General features: G+C 50.4%; 1 protein-coding gene across 1 annotated transcript; it reads left to right on the top strand.

The window, feature by feature from the left end:
- Positions 1 to 1680: 1680 nt before the first annotated feature.
- Positions 1681 to 16860, top strand: SALL4 (spalt like transcription factor 4). The gene is given in 5 exon segments (XM_070382153.1): positions 1681 to 1729; positions 9763 to 11021; positions 11023 to 12118; positions 12962 to 13242; positions 14788 to 16860. Coding segments are annotated over 5 exon segments (3105 nt in total). The 3' UTR covers positions 15208 to 16860.
- The last annotated feature ends 970 nt before the right edge of the window (positions 16861 to 17830 follow it).

Raw genomic sequence — 17830 nt, forward strand, 5'->3', positions numbered from 1 at the left:
CTCCCCTCCTCCCTCCCTGGCGCCGCTTTTAAAAGAAAAGACCCCGGGGGTCCCCACTCTATTGCCTCACCCGTTGGGGGCTTTTCTAGGCGCCTGGGGAAGGGGCGCACCTTTGGAAGACCCCCCGGGGGAGGCCGATCTGTTGCACGCGCCCCTCCCGTGCCGTGAGGGGGAGGGGGCGCGACCTCTCCCCACCCCCCAGGAGCTGGGGTGCGGGCCACCCGCGCTGCGGAGGGGACTGAGGGCCGGAAGAAGTGGAGGACGAGGGCACAAGATTGCCTTCTTTTCCGTTTCAAAAATTTCTTTTTTTGGTTTCCCTCTTTGCTCCCGGGGCTACGCCGCCTGCCGATCTTCGCCCTAACCTTTCGGGGCCTGACCTCCAGCCATCTTTGATTTCCGACTTCCTAAAAATAACCGCGGGCGGCGGGAGGGGTGCGGGCCCCGGGCGCGGGGGTCGCGCGCGCTCTGCAGTCCCGCTGGGGTGCACCCGCCTGGCGTTGCGCGTGGCTTTTCTGGCGCGCCCCGCTTTCCGAAAAGCGCGCCCCGGGGGCCGGAGGGGAGAGGTCGCGCCAGGGCTGGGCGGTCGCGGCCAGGGCGAGCTCCCGGGGGCTGACCCGGCCCACGCTTCCGCGCCGCGCCTCTCCGGGGTCGGGAGGAGTTCGGGACCCCCAGCCCAGTCGGAGCGGCCGAGCGGACTCCTCTCTCCCTAATCATTTAACCTCGGGGGCTTTAGGAGCGAGTCGCTTTCTCACTATCTCCCCTCCGCCCTGGCCCGCCAAATTGTCGCCTGATAAGTTTTTCGCGTACGCGTGGGGGGAGGGGGCGTCTTTAAGCTCCTCTCGGGCCTTGTTGGTGGCTTCGCTCCCCTCGCCGCCTGCTTTCTAATTTCCCAGCGGGTGATAGGGGTGCGCGCGGCGACCCCAGTCGCTCCAATCCACTACAACGAGGGGAAGAGCCGTCGCCACTTTTTGGTTACCGTACCCTTTATTTCGGGGAGGGAATGGAATACATTTTCTGAATCTCTAAGATTAATGTAAATCCCTATCCCCACCCCACCCCCCAAATAATTTTTTCCAGGGCAAGTTAAAGAGATCGGCTTGACCAAAGGGGCGTCTCTGCGGTTTTGGGGGCGTCCAATGGTCAGGGCAGCGCGCACCGGAGGTCGGAGGAGGGCGGCCTCTCTTTGTGCCTTGGGAGGGGGGTGGGGGGGAAGGACGGAGAGGCTTCGTTGCCTGGCCCACCTGGAACAAAAGGGTTAACCCTCCGCCCGCCCGCTTCCTCCCGGGAAGGAGGGGCGAGCTCCTGGCTCTGACCCCTCCCCTGGTCCTGCTCTGACCTCCCCTTCCCCCTACCCGCTTCGTTTTGGGTGGGCGCACTCTTAGTGCGGCTTTTGGTGGGATTCGGCACCTTAGGGGGAGCTGGTTACGGGGGGCGAGGGGACGTTCTTAAATGAACGCTAGCTGGAGTCGGCCACCAGTTAACCCGAGCTGGTTAGGATCGCGAGCCTGGCCGTGCGCTCCCTCCACAATTGGGGAGGGGGAGTTGCTATTGATCGCTGGGGTTGCGGTGGCCGCTGAGCTGCGCGCGGGCGTCCCCTGGAGGCCCAGCCGGGAACCTCGCGCTCTGCTGAGAGGCGGGTCCCCTCGCAGGTACCGGCTCCCACCTGATGGGAGGGACGCGATGGGCCGGGGGTTGAAGAGCTCTGGGCTGGGCGCTCCTCGGGACACCAGTCAGTTCTTTGCGCTCTCCCTGGCGGTGCCGAAGTTTCTTTGGCAAGTCTTTAGCATTCTTGGAAAGAATTCTTCGATTCTAATATATGTTTGCAGAGCCCCCAGTTGCCGCCGTGAAACGGAAGGTAGTAGTACATTCCCATTTTAATGGATATTTTGTGTTTGAGCCCCCGTTTTTTTGCGTATAATTAAAGACATCCAGTTTAGACTGATCTTACAGTGCACAGCGAATTTGAGACCATTTAAATGCACTTTTTGAGGGAGGAAAATGAAGTTTGGCGATCTGTTAGATCCAAAAATCTGCAGGTGGTCAGGGGAGTCAGGCCATGTACAGAAAAATTAGCATTTTTTTCAAAAGAGGTTCAAATGGCCTTTGTGCTAAACTGGATTACAACCATCAACGATCAAGATTTCCCCCATTTCAAATAACCGCTTAGCCCCAGTTTCTGAACTGAAACGACCTACATCTGCGGTAAGGAGTCAGAATGGGACACTTGGGAGTTTCTGTTTTAATTGAGGGAAAGGGAATTCTTGGTGACAGTAACCTTGGTGAATGTTGCAGGCCAAGTTTCCGTGTTTGCATCTGGCTTTCTAAAAGAGAAGGGCTACAGTTTGCCCGAACCTCTTTTGTTCCTTTAAAAAGAAGTTGCACAAGTCGCTGCTAGCTGATCCTTCAAGCCCCTTCAGCCTTCCTCCTGTTAGGGAGCCATCTTGGGAGGGAGGGATAGAGTTAATGCTTCCTCTTTTTAAATGAAATGAAGTTTTTTGTAAGGTGTAAGAGTGAGGTGTGCATTCCAATCTGGTTGTAGGACTTTCAGCTGCGTAAGCTTTGCTTTCTGAGCTTCTGGGTTCTTTCTCTGTACCAGGGAGATGAAACACCCTATTTAGATAGCTTCAACTATAGAAGGCCCACTGTGTGCTGGAAATGTGATCGGTAATTAATTTTATTCAAAATAACAATTAAAAAAAAATTGTGTCAGGACAGCTGAACTGCCAAATTGGGATAATTCTGCAGTTTTATCTGTAGCCCACGCCAGGCTGGAGACCTCACGTACATTACCTTTGATTTCCGTTTTTGCTCAGTTTAAACTTCAGCTCCTGGTTGCAATGGCTTGCCAGAGTTTCCTTGTTCTGTTTGATTTAAGCCGTGCTCTAAATCCAAGAAGTTGTGATTATCGTGGTTTTAGAGGAGTTGGTTATGGGATGGAATTTTCTGTCAGTATTCTATCAGATGGAGGAGCCATGCTGCTGTAGGCTTTAGAACTTATTCTATTCCAGGAAGCAATTTGGAAATTAAACAGTTTGCATTTGGTGCTCCAGGCTTTACTGCCTTGGAAAAAATGATGGAAAGTTTAAGATATCCCTTTTTCATCATCCTTCACCTGTGTGCCTTTGATTGTTTAAACAAGCATCTAAACCATCTGTAGAAGCCTCTAAATCCAGATAAGAACTGCATCTCCAATCATTGCCATTTTTCCCCTAAAATTTCGAGTCCATGTCAGGTATTATTCTAAGGGGTTCTGGGGAAGGAGAGAGCAAAAACTGCCTGCGTGAAGTTAACAACTTCCTTTTAAAAGATGAGCTCCAGTTGAGGCAAAGTGGGATCTATCTCTAGCAACAGCAGAGCTTGCACACATTAGCACAAAAAACTTTGATTTTTTTACTTCTTCCTTTTCAGCAAACTTGAATTTTGATCCAAGACAGTTCGGAACAATTTTTTTTTTTGTACCTTTATTAAATGGAAACTTAATTACAGCTCTAATTTGCCACCTACAAATTGAGTTAAAGGCATTTCTCAGATTGCTGAATGCAGATGTAAAATTAAGCACTTTTTTTGAACTGGTTCAGTTCTTAAGGATGTCTCAGTTTCCTTTTGTTTTTTGGTAAGCAGTTATCCTGCTGGTGGGGGTGTGGGGTAAGAGATATTAAGTACTTTAGATAATCTACTCATTGTAGTTCTTTTAATATAGGAATGGGAGGGAAAAAAAGATAAGCTTCAGGCATAATGCTTGTCTCAAGATATACGGTTGGTTTCTTAAGCATTTTCATAGGCTTCAGAATTTGATTGGCCTCTGGCAGATGAGCTTTTCTTGCTATACAATAGTAGGAGTATTTTCTATCCATTTGGCAGTGATTGAATCTAAGCCCCCTGCTGGGTTTCCTGCATTCTTCCAACTTATTGGATAACTAGATGCTGAGAGATAACATTCCTAAAATTCGGGAGTGGGGGTGGGGTGGAAGGATGGAAGATGGAGTTGCTGTAATCCCTCTGAACTTTGCTTTTTCCTTTTGGGAAGGGTTAACTTAAGCATACCCAGCGATTGTTCATAACAGAGTCCTCTTACTCTTGGGCAAATACGCTTTCAGTATTTGCCAATGGTGGTTTGGATGTCGAAGTACTTTACTGCACCAGCAAACAGAGCTCCTGCTGTTTGAAGACTCAGAGTGGGATGTTGCCAGTATTGCTTGGAGGCTCCAGAAGAGGCGAGCCTGTGTATACAGTGCCTGCAAGCTGGTATTCAGGTTGTAAATCACTCTTGGGAACTGCTGGGTCCTTCTGGGGCAGGGAGCTTAACCTTTTTCGTGCCACAGTTCCCTCCCCAACAGAAATATTGAAACGCGTACAGTGAAATACATAGAAATACCAAGGAAATAAATCGTGTTGAGATACACTGAGCGAAAATGATTGGAAACGTTTGTGATACAGTAATACGTGCTTCTTCATGAACACAGTAGAGAAGATCTAGCAGTCACTCAGGTAACCAGAATTTCCAGTAACACAACCGCTTTAACATCATAGGAAAATACCTGCTTTCTGTTGACGACATAGGCACGGGCTCTGCAAATACTGCCGAGGTGTGTGCTCAGTGGTCACGACTGAAAGAATATTGTCTGCGTGGGGGTGAAAACTTTTTCTTGAACGGAGAGAGGGAGACAAAAAACATATATTTGGGACTTCCCCGGTGTTCCAGTCGTTAAGACTTCGCGCTTCCACTGCACCGGGCACAGGTTCCTGAGATCCTGTGCGCTGTGCATCCTGGCCAAAAAAAATATGGGTGTTAACAGTGGTTTGTGGTCTTCCAAAGAATCATAGTGCATAAACAGATACACAGAATGTTTGTGGTATTAAAGTTTTGGACGGGGGTGAGGGGTGGGGAGAGTAGGGGGAAAAAATGCTTTAAAAGCTTTCCTAGAGGGGTAAAATGAAAAAAAGGAAGTGTTCTAGCAGAAACAGTAATAAATGAGGCCGCTAACTTTAGTGCCTTTTTCAGTGTATTTAAGACTAGAGTCCCTGCTCTTGTGTTTTCTAGTGAACAGTGTGGCACCTTGAGTCATTTATTCCTGAGCCTATTTCCACGCTTGCACGTTGGAAGCAAAGATGCTTGTCTATGTGGCTGCAAAGATAAATGAGTTAAGGTGTGAGAGTCTGCAGTGGGTGCTCTGTGGCAATATATGGGGATGCTCGTAGTTGTGCTTTGGCGCTTAACAGGCAGAATGGGCATTTGTACACAGGCTTTGCTAGAGATTTCCAGAAGTAGCTTGGCTGAGACGAGGGGTGTAACATGCTAATTTAAAAAAAAAAAGCCAAAAGTGTATACATTTTGAAGTTTCTCTTCCACCCCAGGCCTGTGCTCCAGAAGCCAGGGACCAGCCTCAGCAACTCTTACTTCAGAAGTTTCCCACGGACATATTTATGTCTCTTCCCAAACATGGCAGGGGGGAAGCACATTATCTGTACAGCCTGTTCTGTGCATTTTTTCCTCCTTTTGAAATCACTCTTGAGTGGTTGTCCTATAGAGCAAGCACCTGTAGTAAAGAGCTACAAAATAGTCATCTTTTTTCTGTACCCTGATTTATTTCATCAGAATCTTGCTGGTGAACCCCAGTGTGTCCATTTTTGTTTGGGCTGTTTCTTGCTATGAGCCCTGAACCCCGGCATCACAGAAAGTAAATTCTTACCAAGGGAGTTGCTGGGTGGAAGAATTGCAGTATAACCATGGTGGTGGTGGATTGTACTCTGAAGAAGTTGTATCTATTTATGCATTTACCTGGCTGGTATATTTCCCTCCCAAGAGAAACTTTCTAAGTTTCCCTTGGAAAGTTCTTGACACATAATTGCCAGAGTTGCACTTCCAGAAAGATGGTGCCACTTAACACACCTCCACAAGCACCCCATTACAAATGTACAGGTAGATACACCATCTTAATGATTCTGGGAACTGATGAATACTTTTAACTTGATTCTTGGGACTTTGGTTGCTTTAGAGCAGCTGTGGAGTTGGAAGGAAGCTGGCACCTACCTACTGTTCCCCATGGACATAGCTGGGGTGGAATTGATGCTTTTGAACTGTGGTGTTGGAGAAGACTCTTGAGAGTCCCTTGGACTGCAAGGAGATCCAACCAGTCCATTCTGAAGGAGATCAGCCGTGGGATTTCTTTGGAAGGAATGATGCTGAAGCTGAAACTCCAGTACTTTGGCCACCTCATGCAAAGAGTTGACTCATTGGAAAAGACTCTGATGCTGGGAGGGATTGGGGGCAAGAGGAGAAGGGGACGACAGAGGATGAGATGGCTGGATGGCATCACTGACTCAGTGGACGTGAGTCTGAGTGAACTCCGAGAGTTGGTGATGGATACGGAGGCCTGGCGTGCTGCAATTCATGGGGTGGCAAAGAGTCGGACACGACTGAGTGACTGATCTGATCTGATCTGATTGTGTCTTAACCCTCCCTGTCCCGCCCCCACCCCAACCTGCCCCTTCAAGCTTTCCTGTCCTCCCCAGGGGTTTCTGCAAGAGGCAAGATAGTTGCCATCTCAGTAAAAGAAACAGTAGGAGAGGAAGGAAGTGCATGAATGAAGAGTGTTCACAGGAAGGATCTGTGCATGCCTGGCTTTAGCTTCACAACCTTGAGGAAGTTAATGCCCCGTGCCTCAGTTTACCCCTCTGTTAAATGTAATAGTCTCTTTTGTTAATTGTTAATAACATACAAATTACACCTGTACATAATAAGTGCTCAAAAGTTATCTATGACTACATTTTTTATTGTGTTGTCTTGGGTAAAAGTCAGTCACATCTCGGAGTCTGTTTTTCTCATCTATAAATGGGGCTGGTGTTTAATAGGATTGGATGGATGTAGCGTGGACCACGGGGCACCTAGAGGTTCTCGTCTGGACTGTAGGGGACTTCCAGGCTGCTCATCTTTGCATCATCAGACCCCTAGCCCTGCCTTGCACTCCGTAGGAAGTGAGAAGGGATGTTAAAATGAGTGAGGCTTTAAATGACTATTAAGTCTTATTTTCAGCAGCCCTAGTTGCCCAGGTAACCAAGCCACGGAAATAGACAAGGTGAAGAAATGGCTGTTCACTGAACACCTGCAGTGCTTGCACTTTGCCCAGACCCTAGGACGGTGCCAGGCTCGTAGCCAGCACTCCCAAACACTTACTAATCACATTACTGAAGCCAGGCCTCTACCTTAGGTCGCTGTCATGATTGTACACATTTAATAGAGATCCTGAGGGGTAAACCTACCATTTCAAACCTGTGAGTGATAGATTACCATAATTTCTGTTTTCTTTCCCTTGGCTCACACCAGCCCACACACACCTTGCTAAACTTCTGATTACTACCTAGTCTGAAATTAGCAAAGATTAAGTCAATTTATTAAGGCTATGCTGTGGAAATTTAAAAGAGTCAGTGTTTGAAACTGTGTTGGAAACTATAGATCTTTCTTAAGAGAAATACACTGTTTCAAGATCAATCCCTCCCCCAAATTGTTGACTGACTCCTCAGTCAAAACCCATGGTGTTGGGAAATGTAATCACCCAAGAAGAGGCAAAATAGGTTCATTTATTTTTAAAAAGTGATTATTTTACTTAAAAAATAAGTGAATACTTCCTGACATCCTGGCCATTTCCCCATTCATTTGTACATTTCAAATAGGTGTGTTTTTTTGTTTTAAACAAAAATGGTCACGTTGCATACTATTCTGTAACCTCCTTCCACCTAATTTCTGTCTCCGAATTCAGGACATACGGAAATTCTACATTGTTTTCATACTGTGGGTATACCAAAGTTTATATTCCCCGTCCTCCCCCCCTTTTTTTGTGGCTGTAAACATTTTTGTGAAAAATACCCTTCTTCCTAGGTGGATCTTTGTATCCATATGCAAAGGTCTGTGATTTAGCTCAGCACACCTGGGATTGCGGAGTCTGAGGTGTGCCTGTGTGACTTCTCCCGTCAGGGTGTACATACAACAGAACAGCCAAGAAATGAAAACAGTCAAGTCACTTACAGAGTCTCCACTCGCCAGGGCCCAGGCATCTGGCTGAAGCATGGCTGCCCAGTAGGTGTTTTGACATACAGACTGATCACTGTGAAGGAAATGGGACCCAACTGGCAAAAGAAACCCAGGGACCAATCATTTTCAGCAATGGAACTGCCCAGACTATGAACGTTGTTTGATTTAATGTAACAGTAGTAGAGGCTGCAAATGGAGGGCGAGGAATAAATTCTATCATTCCATCGTTTCCTGCTTTTCTTGGGCTTCTTTGTTTAATGACTTGTTAATCCTTTAATGTCATGCTAAGGCATTTCTACAGGTTTTCCATAATCAGGAAGGTCAGTAAAGTCTTTTTCTTGGACGTGCAGTCTCCCCCTTTTTTTTTTTCAGTTTTTTTTCCCCCTTCACACATAAAAAACATTCCTCGGGTATCGGCTTTGTCTTATTTAGGTGTCCATATTTTAGGTGAATTTAGTACCACCGTCATAGTTCTTGGCACCTTTAAACTTCCAGCGTCTCTGGTGGGAAGGTGGAGTTCCCACATTGTCTGAAGGAGTGATTTATTGCAGTTTCACTTTTTGATGGACCCAGGGTGGAGATGAACAGCAGGCTTCCAATGTCATTTTAATGAATGACATGAAATCCATTTGCTTTTGTAAGCCAGCTCTGAGGTGGGGCAGAGAGCTCCGTGGGGATTATTTTAATAAATTATATTGAGTTTCCCAGCACTGCCTTAATAATAAGTTGGTACAGATTACTAGATGGCCAGTGCAGGAGATGCAAGATACCCAACTTCAGTCCCTGGGTCGGGAAGAGCCCCAGGAGAAGGAAATGGCAACCCACTCCAGTATTCATGCCTGGAAAATTCCATAGACAGAGGAGCCTGGCAGGCTACAGCCATGGGGCCCCGAAGAGTCGAACGTGACTTAGTGAATGAGCACACACTAGGTTGCCCGAGACAAGTCTGTTTGCACTCTCCTGGAGGCTGGACCCCTGAGGCTGAGGAGCAGCGGGGTCGTTTTCTCTTGGAGGCTCCAAGGTGAGTGCGGCCCACGCAGCCTGCTTGCTGCCTTCGGTTGGGTCCAGCATCCTTGGCTTAGAGCTTTGTATCTCCTGCCTTGGCCTTACGTGGCCTTATTCTGTCTCATGTCTTTTTTTTTTTAATTTCTATTTATTTTTGGCTGCACTGGGTCCCTGTTGCTGCATCCCGGCTTTCTCTAGTTGCTATGCAAGGGCTCATTATGTGGTGGTTTCTCGTGGCAGAATATGGGCTCTAGGCCCATGGGCTCAGTAGTTGCGGCACATGGGCTTTAATTGATTCGAGGCATGTAGCATCTTCCTGGACCAGGGGTCGAACCTGCGTCCCCTGCCTTGGCAGGTGGGTTCTTAACCCCTGGACCACCAGGGGAGTTTTCCTCTTTCCTCCTTCAGGACACCAGGCGCTGGGCTTGGGGTCTACTCTAATTACACTCCAATTATACTCTAGTTATACAGAGCCCCCCCCCACCCCCAGCAAGAAGACCACATGCACAGGGGAACGGGTTAGGGTTGGATATTTGGGGGGGTTATGATTCCACCCACTACACCAACGGTTGGCTCACTGAGCCCCTCATTCCCTTCCACGGTCTTCTCCTTGTTAGGACACAGATCATGAAGACCTCTGAATTGTGAGTTGTGGTTCTCCCCTCCAGAGATCGCCCTGTGCCCTTCCTAGGGTGGAATTCTCATCTCCTCTTTCCCTCTCCTCGCAGGTGCTCCAATGAACTATCTTGGTGGCCGCGGCAACGACGAGCTGAATGGGGATGGAGCAGGGATAAAACGGCCCCGGCGGGAGGAGACCCACGTTTGCGAGAAATGCTGTGCGGAGTTCTTCAGCTTCTCGGAGTTCTTGGACCATAAGAAAAATTGCACTAAAACGCCCCCCGTGCTCATCTTGAAGGACAGTGAGGGGCCGATGTCATCCGAAGACTTGTCAGGGACTGTGCTCAGCCCGCAGCCGCCGAGCCCGGGCCGGAGGGAGGGCCACCGGGACAAGGGCAGCGGCGGAGGGGCCCCCGGGGACTTGAGGGAAAAGCCGGGGGCGGAGTCCGTCCTGTATCTGAAGACGGAGGCCGCCCTGCCGCCCGCGCCGCAGGACATAAGCTACTTACCCAAAGGCAAGGTGGCCAACACCAATGTCACGCTTCAGGCGCTGCGCGGCACCAAGGTGGCGGTGAACCAGCGCAGCGCCGACGTGCCTCCGGCGCCCGTGCCCGGCGCCGGCAGCCTGCCCTGGGTCCTCGAGCAGATCCTGTGCCTCCAGCAGCAGCAGCTGCAGCAGATCCAGCTCACGGAGCAGATCCGGGTGCAGGTGAACATGTGGGCCTCGCACGCCCTCCACGCCGGGCACGCGGCCGACTCGCTGAAGACGCTCGGGGGCCACGTGTCGCAGCAGGTGTCGGCGGCCGTGGCCCTGCTCAGCCAGAAGGCGGGGAGCGCCGGGCTGCCCCTGGACGCTCTGAAGCCCGCCAAGCTACCTCACGCCAACGTCCCTTCCGCCGGCGGCTCCGCCTCCCCGGGGCTGCCGCCCTTCGCGCTGAAGCCGGACGCCACCCGGGTGCTCCCCGGCGTCCTGTCGCGCCTCCCTGGGGCGCTGCTCCCCCAGGCCCAGGGCTCTGTGCTCTTCCAGAGCCCCTTCTCCGCGGTGGCCTTAGACCCGTCCAAGAAAGGCAAAGGGAAGCCACCGAGTGTCTCCCCGGTGGAGGTCAAACTCAAGGACGAGGCTCTCTGCCGGCACAAGTGTAAGTACTGTAGCAAGGTTTTTGGGACTGATAGCTCCTTGCAGATCCACCTCCGCTCCCACACCGGAGAGAGACCCTTCGTGTGCTCCGTGTGCGGCCACCGCTTCACCACCAAGGGCAACCTCAAGGTGCACTTCCACCGGCATCCCCAGGTGAAGGCAAACCCCCAGCTGTTTGCCGACTTCCACGACAAGACGGCGGTGGGCGGCGGCCTTCCCTTCGCGCTGGCCGGCCCCGTCCCCGCTCGAGGAAGCCGGGCTCTCCCTAGACAGCAAACCCGCGCTCGCGGCGGGGACCCCCAGTGTCGTAGGGCTAGCTCAGAATCTCCCCTCGGGGCCTCACCCCAAGGATGTCGCGGGGGGCCCGTTGCCCGGCGACCTGCAGCCCGGGCCGTCTCCGGAAAGCGAGGATGGCTCCATCCTGCCTGGGGTGGGGCCGACCCATCCCTCCCCCAGGGTCGGAGGCTTCCCAGGGGGTGGGCCGCCGGAGCCGGGGTCGGAGACCCTGAAGCTGCAGCGGCTGGTGGAGAACATAGACAAGGCCACCACCGACCCCAATGAGTGTCTCATCTGCCACCGCGTCCTCAGCTGCCAGAGCTCACTCAAGATGCACTACCGCACGCACACCGGGGAGAGGCCTTTCCCGTGCAAGGTCTGCGGCCGCGCCTTCTCCACCAAAGGCAACCTGAAGACGCACCTGGGGGTGCACCGCACCAGCGCGTCGGTGAAGACGCAGCACTCCTGCCCGATCTGCCAGAAGAAGTTCACCAACGCGGTTCTGCTGCAGCAGCACATCCGCATGCACATGGGCGGCCAGATCCCCAACACGCCTCTGCCCGAGAGCCCCTGCGAGTTCGCGGGCCCCGAGCCCTCAGCGGCTGGGGAGAATGGCAGCCCCGGCGCGCCCGCTCACGACGGGGTCATGGAAGCCATCGACGTAGACGAAGCCTGCCCCCAGGAGGCCGCCCCCAGCAGCTCCTCGAGGGTCCTCGGGCCCCTCGCCGGCGTCCTCGCGGCGTCCCCTACCCCGGGGCTGGCCACGGCGGCTTCGCTGGACGCCCCGGTGAAGGCGGGGCTCGCTGCGCTCGTCCTGCAGCGGCAGGGCAGCCGAGAAAACGGGTCCGTGGAGAGTGACGGCCTGACCAATGACGACGCCTCCTCGGTGATGGGCGACCCCGAGTGCGCCAGCCGAAGCCCAGACGTCCTAGAGAGCACGTCCTTCCAGGCGGTCTCGCCGGCCCATAGCCAGGCGGAGAGCGTCAAGTCCAAGTCTCCAGACGCCGACGGCAAAGGGGACGGCTCCGAGAGCAGCCGCACTGAGATGGAAGGTGATAGAGCTTTGGATTTCACTTAGGTCCATTCTGGGCTCGAGGTCATCTGGAAGGAACCCGGGGTGACCTTGACCAATGGAGAGTGAACTAGCTCCTCTGTAGGGCAATTAGTGACCACCTCTGTCATAGTCCTGACATGCTTTTACTTAGGACAGTTCTTGCAGATTGGGCATGGACAGTTTACTTTGCTTGGTTTTGATTTTTGTGTTGGAGGCCCGTGGTGGCCACACGGGGATTCTTTGGAGTTAATGCTATCCTAGAAGAGTATTTCAGGAAGTGGACACCAGTGAGATAATTCATAGTTCCTTGATTCAGAGATCCCACTCCCTAATGTAAGAGTCACAGATGGGTAATTCTTGAGGGAGAAAAGAGAATCTAACCTATTTTAAATTGTGGGGTGCCTGTTGATGGCATTAATGAGGGGACACCATTGTAGAATCAGAAAGATGGTGTCAGAGCAGACTTTAAAGGTAACTTGATGTGGGGATTGAACTTGGAATTGCCTGCATGCGTTTCTGATGCCGATACCTTTTAAAATCCAAAATATTGGGTTGGCCAAAGAGTCTGTTCGGGCTTTTCCACCTCCTGTTTTGGGGAAACCCAAAATATCTTTTGGCTCACCCAATAGGAAAAATTCTTTTAAGTTTTGGAGTTGTCATTCTCTGTGTAGCTAAATAAGAAGAAAGCTGCTTCCAAGGTGTAAACTTCCTGAAAGGTGTTTCCAGACTCTCAAACGGCGGCGGGGCAGTGGTGGGCAAAACTCCTTTCTTGGTTTGAAGGATGAATGAATGACGTGATGATAAAGTTTTTGTTTTTTCCTTCTCTTTTCCCTGCGCGCAGGTCGGAGCAGCGTTCCATCCACATTTATCCGAGCCCAGCCAACCTATGTCAAAGTTGAAGTTCCCGGTGGGTTTGTGGGTCCCACGACCATGTCCCCAGGTATGACGCCTCTGTTGGCGGCCCAGCCCCGACGACAGGCCAAGCAGCACGGCTGCACGAGGTGCGGGAAGAACTTCTCGTCGGCCAGCGCGCTGCAGATCCACGAGCGGACTCACACCGGTGAGAAGCCCTTTGTGTGCAACATCTGTGGGCGCGCTTTCACCACCAAAGGCAACTTGAAGGTGAGCCTCCTTAGGGCTTCCGCTGGGGGTGGGGGGCTCAGTGTTAAGCGGCGACATTTATCCCTAACGAATCCTTCCATCAGGGCCAAGTGACTGCGTGCCTCCACTGCTGGGTCCCAGGTTCAAGCCCAGGTTGGGGAACTAAGATCCTGCCAGCTCTGCAGTGCAGTGAAAAAAAGAAAAAAGAAACAGGCTTTCTCACATTACAGCATCTCTGAAGTTGGGATGTTCGTTGCCTTCATAAAATCCTGCAGATCGGGAAACACAGACTGTGATTGTCATGTTCGTAATATAAAATGGATAAATCCTGTATGGGTTTGTCTTGTGCTTTTAGACTTGATGACTGGTCTTCAACTTTGGGAAAATAATTGCAGAAAGGAGGCCGGGTTGAAGAAGCAGGAGGCAGTAGAGTATCTTTGCTCTTCAGAAGAGTCCCTTTCTTGTTTGCCACCGTAGATGAAATAACATTCGTTCCTGGTGGCTTGTGTAACCTTCCCAGCCAGGCTTATTTTTGCCTCAGCAATGATTGCTTCTGTTGACACTATGTATCTGGGATGTCAGTTCCATCAGGGCAGGGTCTGTTTTGTTCAAAAATTAGTTTTTATAACTCAAATTTTTTATTCGGGTCAGTTCCCACAAAGGGGGAAGTTGCACAGAGATGCTCACACACTTTGCTAATTTCTCCCAGTGGTAGAACTTTAATTTTACTCACCTGTAGAATACATGGGCTTCTCAGGTGGCACTAGTGGTAAGGAACCCACCTGCCCGTGCAGGAAACATACAAGAGATGTGGGTTTGATCCCTGGGTCAGGTAGATCCCCTGCAGGGCATGGCAACCCACTCCAGTATTCTTGCCTGGAGAATCCCATGGACAGAGGAGCCTGGAGGGCTACAGTCCATGGGGTTGGTCGCAAAGAGTTGGACACAGCTGAATTGACTTAGCGTACGTGCAGAGAATCAGTCGTAACCAGGGCATTGACACTGATGTAAGCTCCTGGTCTCACCTGTTTTCCCATTCCACCTGCGTTCAGTGTCTGCATGCCTTCAGTTCCATACCATTCGTTACCTCTGTAGGTTTGTGTGTTAACACCTTGTAACCCTAGCACTCTGAAACAACACTATACTACCTAGTAGGTGTTGACAGAACTGCACGTGAATAGATGGGGAAGATCGGAGTGTGCATCCCCAACTTTGTTTGCCTCTAGGGAGGAATGTGGGTCCATTGTTGCTAGATGGTCTGATTGTTCCCGGCCCCCACCCCCTCAGAGAATAGATAATCTGGATTTTTTAATATGAAATCTAATTTTTCTCTTGGCTGCTCTCTGCAGCTTGTGAGACCCTAGTTCCCCGATGCAGGGTTTTAACCTGTGCCCCTTGCAGTGGGAGCATGGAGCCATAACCCCTGGACCACCAAGGAAGTCTCCGAAATCTCATTTTAAAAACAGAAGTGTAGACGGACCAAGCCTGTGCGCAGACTTGACTGTGATTGGCCTACACGCAAAAGCCTCTGTTTTGGTGGAAACCCTTCTGTCCCTCTTCCCACAGGTCCATTACATGACACACGGGGCCAACAATAGCTCGGCACGCCGTGGTAGGAAGCTGGCCATCGAGAACACCATGGCTCTGTTAGGAACGGACGGAAAGAGGGTCCCCGAGATGTTTCCCAAGGAGATCGTGGCCCCTTCGGTGAGCGTGGACCCCGTCGTGTGGAGCCAGTACGCCACCATGCTCAACGGTGGTCTGGCCATGAAGACCAACGAGATCTCCGTAATTCAGAGTGGTGGCGTCCCCACCCTCCCGGTGTCCCTGGGGGCCAGCTCCGTGGTGAATAACACGGCCGCCTCCAAGATCGACGGCTCCCAGTCTGCCGCCGGGGCCGAGGTGGAGAAGCCAGGGACGGCCGACAACGTCCCCAAACACCAGTTCCCGCACCTCCTGGAAGAAAACAAGATCGCAGTCAGCTAAGCCGCAGGAGGACGCACCTCCGAGGAGCAGTGCACGCAGCGACCTCTCTAGAGAACTGTGTCTTTTATTGTTCTCTCTCTTTTTTTAAGGCCCCCGTCTCCTCCAGTTTTCTTCCTGATGTGCAAATAACGTTTACAGTTGTGGCCACAACCTCAGGCACGGCTTACAATCACAATGTTGCTATGCTGCTTTGCAAAAAAAGAAAAGAGAGGAAAAAAAAAATCCTTACTAAAACAAATACTAGTATTTTTTTAAATTTTGGAAGAAAGCGGGTCTTGCAAAGTAGTTTTGTTACTTGCAACAAACTATATACATAAAAATCTTTGTACAACCTCGAGTAACTGTTTCCAAAGACGGTCACCTCTTTCAAGTTGGAAGGTATTGAACCACCATGGAGAAGACACGTGTTTCACCTGCTTGGGGGTGGAGTGGCGGGGGGGGGGCGGCTGTATACTTAATTCTGCGGGGACTGTATGCGGGTAAATGGACATGGTCTGTCATCTGTTTCGGGACCTGTTTTCATATTCTCCCAACCCTGCACCCATTTTTCTTTTGTTTTTTTGAATGTACTTTTTTTTTTTTTTGAAAACCAAGGTTGTAGAATTCCAAGGTGTTTTTCAACCTTGGAACCTTAAGTAGGATGCCCTCAAGTGGACTGATTTTAGTCCTTAGAGAGTCAGTGTGTGTGTTGCTGCTTATTTAAATACAGTTCAGTTGGAGCCTCAAGAGTGCCAAGGTCCTCTCTACCCTTCCAGATGCCACCTTCTTCCTAAAACCAGGAGAGGTGAACACCTGAGCAGGGAATCTCAGGTGAGGTAACTTAGTTCACCAGTGTGCCTGCTCTGTTGAAGAGCTCGGTGTCCATTCTTGAAGAAACAAACTCATGGAAGGGCATGTTTTCTTATTATATACTAAAAACTTCTTACACTAATTTGTACCAACATTTCCTTGATTGTGACTTAATGCCGAGTAATTATGAAGATTTTTTTTTTTTCTTCTGAGTATTGCATGAAGGCTACCAAGTTGGAACAGGCGAGTCCTGGATGTGAAAGCTTTAATTTATCTACCTCATTCGTGTGTTATTTTTGTAGCTATAGTCTCTATTTTCCTATTGGATGACCGCTGAAGTGTTCCTAGACCCTATCATAAACCTAAGAGTTGATGTATTGGTGGGAGCAGCTGGAAGTTCAAGATGATGTTGTGATTCTTTTTTTTCTTCTAACCCTAACCCCTTTTGTATATGTGATATTAAGCAGACGATGAAGCGTTCCTCTTGAAGATTTAACAAGCGAGGAGAAAGACCCACATTTCCGGGTGGGGAAGTCTTTGCCCCTCTGGAAGAGTGGATTGTGGCTTTTCTCAAGTCTTGTCTCATGGTAATTGCACCTGACTTTAGGATCCCCCCCCCAAGTTTTTTTGTTTTGTTTTGCCAAGTTGTGCCTTTCCTTCTGGAATTGTAAGTGAACACAATGGTAGTGCCTGTTTACACTGTGAAGCGGATATTGTTACAGAAGATAGACCAGAGGCTTTCTCACTTGTTAAGCTTAATAATGCCTTGTGAATGTATGATCTACGGAGAAACCCCTGTAGTTTTTACCTGCTGATGCTGTCTGTCTGTTGGAGAATAAATTTTGAATGGTTCTTTTTTTTTCACCACCAGGCGTGTATGTAAATTTTTCTGTTAGTTTCTGCTCCACACTTGAGAGTCCTTTCCTGACAATCATTTCCAGCTGCCTTGGGAGAAATTCCACCCAACTAAGTAGGATAGGGGCTTCCGCAGTGGCTCAGTGGTGAAGAATCTGCCTGCAGCGCAGGAGACACGCTGGGTCAGGAAGATCCCCTGGAGGAGGGCATGGCAACCCACTCCAGTATTCTTGCCTGGAGAACCCCACGGGCAGAGGAGCCTGGCAGGCTCCAGTCCATGGGGTTGCAAAGAGGCGGCACGACTGAAGTGACTTGAGCTCGCAGCACAAATAGGCCACGTCCAGCTTTCTGAACCAAACAAGCAAAATGAGAAGGCTAACGTATTGAACACTTACTATGTCCCAGATGAGATGGGCATAAAAATTGGTCCCAACTCTGGATCACGAGGATTCTCTTGGTTCAGTCTGTTGAGACTGAGGAAGGCAGGCATGTGGGGCCAAAGCCACCAGGCGGTGGGCGCCTCCTTCACCTTCCAGACAGTGGTTCTTGGCAGTTCGTAACCCAGGAAGCATGCATGCAATGGCATACTTCAGCATTCTCTAGTAATGTACAAAGAAAGTAGGCCGGTGGGGGTAATTTCTAAGGTGGGTTTTCTGTGTGTCTTCAGATATGGACACAGCAACAGTATTTCGGTGGGAGTTGCAGTTTCACCGGTTCCAGTGAGTGCATTTGATCCCCCTCCCCACCACCACCTTCATCAGGCTACCCTAGCACGTTTGAATGCTTGTGGCTGGAAGCTGGAAAACGGCAGAACGTTGGTTGTAGGCTCTTCCCTGAGTTTGGGGGAAGTCTATTTTGAATCCATCAGAGAGGTATATTTGGCTAAATTTGTGATTCTGACCTTGTGCTTTTTGTTTTTTTTTTTTTTTTAATTTGAGTGAACTCCGGGAGTTTGTGATGGACAGGGAGGCCTGGCGGG

The sequence above is a fragment of the Bos mutus genome, chromosome 13 (genome assembly GCF_027580195.1).
Source record: "Bos mutus isolate GX-2022 chromosome 13, NWIPB_WYAK_1.1, whole genome shotgun sequence".
Classification (NCBI taxonomy): Eukaryota; Metazoa; Chordata; class Mammalia; order Artiodactyla; family Bovidae; genus Bos; species Bos mutus.